This window comes from the organism of the source record quoted next, unplaced genomic scaffold, assembly GCF_019419815.1.
Source record: "Pyrus x bretschneideri cultivar Hongxiangsu unplaced genomic scaffold, Pyrus_bretschneideri_v1 Contig2, whole genome shotgun sequence".
Classification (NCBI taxonomy): domain Eukaryota; kingdom Viridiplantae; phylum Streptophyta; class Magnoliopsida; order Rosales; family Rosaceae; genus Pyrus; species Pyrus x bretschneideri.
Genome location: NW_025999501.1, coordinates 11135001 through 11139213, shown reverse-complemented (window position 1 = coordinate 11139213; position 4213 = coordinate 11135001). Strand labels below are relative to the sequence as shown.

The window sequence follows — 4213 nt, the reverse complement described above, 5'->3', positions numbered from 1 at the left end:
TGTAGTTTTCTTTATTTAATGATATTTAGAAACCGATAATTATTGTGATTTTTTAAGTTTGTTTCTGTATTTGCTTTTTATCACCAATACATTGTTCAATTTTTTTTCTAAGATTGTCTTAAGAATGGCCCTTTTATAAATTTGTCACAAGGCCCCTAAAATATCTGAGAGGCAGCCCTGAGGTACACACGGTAAGTGCAGGGAAACAGTCCTTGCAAGTTGGAACGGCAAGGGCAGAAAAAATATAGCCCCCCAGATTCTGAGCAGCAGCGGCACTGTGGTACGTTAGGTTTTCTTTAGACCTAGCTCTCGATGCTATGTAGAATTGTACACCCAAAATACTTTCTTATTTATTATTCACCAAAGCTGTACAATATATACACACACAAACCTTGTCTTACAAGGAAAACTATAAACACAACATATTTCCTTCCTAATAAAAGACTCCTACAATGTCTACAATGATTCTTACAATATATATTCTTGACGACTCAAGTTAACAGAAGGTTGTGCCTCGAACCGTGTCTTTCGACAGGGTTCGATCCCGTTTGCTGGAACTTCACAATTCATAATACAAAACATTTCAAAGAGAAAATGTTACTGCAGAGCACGCTGTACTGCTCTTCGTAATCATTTCAACCGGTCCAGCTTTGGTGTATGTGAACATGTCTTCGATGAGGGCCAAACCTTTCCTCCAGCTGAGGGAATATCTTACCAAGCATTTTATACATAGTTTTATAATACCATTTACTCCACCTCTTGCAAAACGCAAGTGATCCAGTAGCAATTCCAAAGCCAACAATAAATCCAACTTCAGCACCAATCAGATCCCATTCAATTCCGTGCGCAGGATTTGAATGTTTGCCTTCTAATGTTGGTGACAACCTTGCTGATCCGTCATCTATGTTACCTAGCGATAACGGTGGCCCATATAATCCTTTATTGCCTACGAAGGAATCTGCTGAAAAAGACTGAATCTGAGTGCCGGTTGGAATCTTCCCGATTAGTCGATTGTTCGAGAGATCCAGGAATGAGAGGAAATTAAGTTTGGAAAACTCTGATGGAATTGTTCCGCTCAATCTGTTGTCCGAAAGGTCTAACGATTCAAGTTGTCGTAGGTTGCCTAATGACGATGGGATTGAGCCAGTGAGAGCATTACTGGACAAGTTGAGGCCATAGAGGGATTTCAGCTCTCCCATATCCTCAGGTATTGATCCACTAAACCTGTTGCATGAGATGTCAATCAAGGTGAAAACAGTTAGAATCTTTACCAACTCCATTTGCTGACCTTTACTGGTAACTGTTATAGCATCCTGATAGTACACTTGCTCGAACTCTAGAACTTGAAATCGGAGGTGATTAATCTTTGACATGGCACCGTCTTCGTCAACCATCATTGCTTGCCATGTTTTCAAAAAACTTCTTGGTATTTCGCCAATAAAATTATTGCGAGCTATGTCAATAATTTGAAGCTTTGTCCAGGAACTGTTGGTCTTGAGGCATTCAATGCGATCATAAAGTTTGTTACAGCGCAAGATAAGTACACGCAAGCTGGATATGCTCTTCAGTAAGCACGGAAAGACATCTGTTATCTGATTGTTTCCCAGGTTTAACACCTCTAACATTGTGCAATTGGCTAGAGATTTTGGGAACTGACCACCAATCACATTGCCATTGAGGTCTAGAGTTTGTAGACTGCAGGGCTGAGGAAAATTATCTGGAAGAGTGCCAGAAAGTTTGTTTCCCCTTAAATTAAGTACTGCCAGTGTCCAGCTCATCGCAGTCAAGCACTGGGGGATCGGGCCACTTAGAAAATTATTGGACAAATCAAGAACCTGAAGATATGGTTTATTGCACATTGATTCTGGAATGCTTCCATTTAACTTGTTTCTTGAAACAGAGAAGAACATAGTGTACGTAAGAAAATCACCAATGTCAGCCGGAATGCTTGAGCTGAAATTATTTCTTGAGTAATCCAAATAAGTGGCCAAACGTGGAAGCATTGGGACTTGTCCCTGAAGCTGGTTGGAATGAAGGTCAAGCATAGACAAAGTAGAAGTAAGATTGAGGAAAGGACCTTGTAGAGTTACCAGAGAGTTGCAAGAAAGATTTAGTTGACCAAGATTACTGATTCTCCAAATCCAGTTGGGTATCTCACCATGAATCTGGTTTTCTGACAGGTCCAAGGTGCTTAATGTTGATTGATTTCTCAAAAAACCTGGGATTCTTCTCAAATTGCCAGAAGCTAACTTCAATGTGGTAATTTTCGGAAATGAAGAATGAGAGGAATTGGTGTGATTGTAATTAATAGACAAGCTATTGCATGAAAGGTCAAGACTTGAGAGATTTTTCAGCTGCTGAATATCATTAAGAAGGAAAGAGCCGGTGAAGTTGTTTGAAGAAAGTGAGAGTACTCTAAGCTCTCGTAGATTAAAGATGGACATAGGTATAGGACCTTCCAAACTGTTGCTGCTCAATTCAAGGTTGTATAGGGTACAAATAATTCCAAATTCAGGCAACTGACCAGAGAAGTGATTGTTGGAAAGCTGTAACTTTTGCAGCAAGGGAAGCGAAAACACAGAAGGTGGAATAGTTCCATCAAGTAGATTGTGTCGCAAATCGAGGTTCACCAGATTAGCAAGGTTTTCCCAGTGAGAGGAATTAATCTGCCCTGTTAGCTGATTGTAAGAAAGATTTATTATGGTCAGATGCTTTGCCATACTGAAGGATGGAATTGTACCGTTGAACTGGTTTCTCGACAAGTCCAAATAAACCAACTGTGTAAGGTCTTCCATTGATCTCGGGATTGACCCAATGAAATTGCAAGTTGAAACATCTACGTTGGACAGCAGTTTGAGGTTGCCAATAGAGTTTGGAAGCAACTGGCCTGAAAAATTTGCCCCATTGAGAACCAGGGATTGAAAAGATCCACCCTTCGGAAATTCCGGTAAGGATCCTTGAAGCTGCGGATTACCAGATAAGTCAATACTCTGCAGTGTAGGTACGATGAAGATCTTCTCCGGAAATGTACCATATAATCCAGAATTCATGAGGTGCAAGGAAGTCAAATTTTTGAACTTTGAGAAGAATTCCGGAACTTGAGTAGACAGATTATTGTTCTCTATCCGAACAACTGAGAGTGATTGAAGCTTCAGTAATGAACTATCAATAGGGCCTGAAAGATTACAAGCTGACAAACTCAACACTCTCAAGTTTGGGAGTGAAGACGATATCGCTTGGCACCAATTGCTCCCCTGTTCTGATATCCTTACGCCATCTAAATGAAGCTCAACAAGCTCAGAAAACTTCCGAATGAGCACATTCAAATTCGGATTCTCAAGATTCAGTGAAGGATTTCCTGGAAAGTAAAAGGTAGATAAATCAAGAATTTCCAACCTTGTCAAATGTGAGATCTCAATGGGAATTTGCCCGGAATAAGCAGTATTAGACAAGTTTAGATAGCTCAAATCGGTAAGCTTTCCAATTGCAGATGGAATTTGAGAGCCATGACCAACTTTATTGTCGGCCAAATTGAGGCTTTGAAGATGCTGAAGATCAAAGAGGCTGCTTGAATTGTCAATGTTGCCTGAGATACATTCACCACTGATGTCAAGACCAACGACACGTCCTTCACTGCAACTAAGACCAGCCCAAGAACAGCAGTCAATGCTTGAATTCCACGATACGAGCTTAGAGGAAGTGGAAGGATCAAATACAAGGCTTTGTTTGAAATGGAGCAATGCAAGTTTCTCATCTTGAAGACATTGGCTGTGAACTGGGATGACATTAATACAGAGGTGGATCAACTTAACAGTCATTAAAAATAGAAAAAAATGGAGCAAAGTTTTCATCTTGATAAACTGTTAGAGACACTGCTGGAAGATAAGTAGGTGCTGTCAATGGATACGGTGGCTGGCGGCTATAATCTTGTGGAAAACACCTTAATGAAATTTTTTGATGTTAGCTTGACTTCGAAGTCTTTAATTAACCCGAAAAATGGAGCAGGAAAATAAGGGTTTGAAATATTATCTCTTATGTAACAGATGCTATCGACCTTTTCTTTTATATTTTTTACTTGTTTCGCTTGTCAAACCATACAACAACAAAGACTTATCCCATTAAGTGAAGTCGACAATATGAATTCCAGAATGCTATTGCGCTCGGTTTTACACTAGGTATGTTGTTAGCTCCAAGTACTCCATGTCATTTCTTG

General features: G+C 39.9%; 1 protein-coding gene across 1 annotated transcript; it reads right to left on the bottom strand.

Moving 5' to 3' along the window:
- Positions 1-635: 635 nt before the first annotated feature.
- Positions 636-3818, bottom strand: LOC103930182 (receptor-like protein 7). The gene has a single exon (XM_048583406.1). The coding sequence runs from the start codon at positions 3816-3818 to the stop codon at positions 636-638; it is 3183 nt and encodes a 1060-aa protein (XP_048439363.1).
- Positions 3819-4213: the final 395 nt, after the last annotated feature.

What these genes read in the sequence shown, in the direction of transcription:
- LOC103930182 (XM_048583406.1), bottom strand. Translation starts at nt 3,818, where the DNA reads ATGACTGTTAAGTTGATCCACCTCTGTATTAATGTCATCCCAGTTCAC.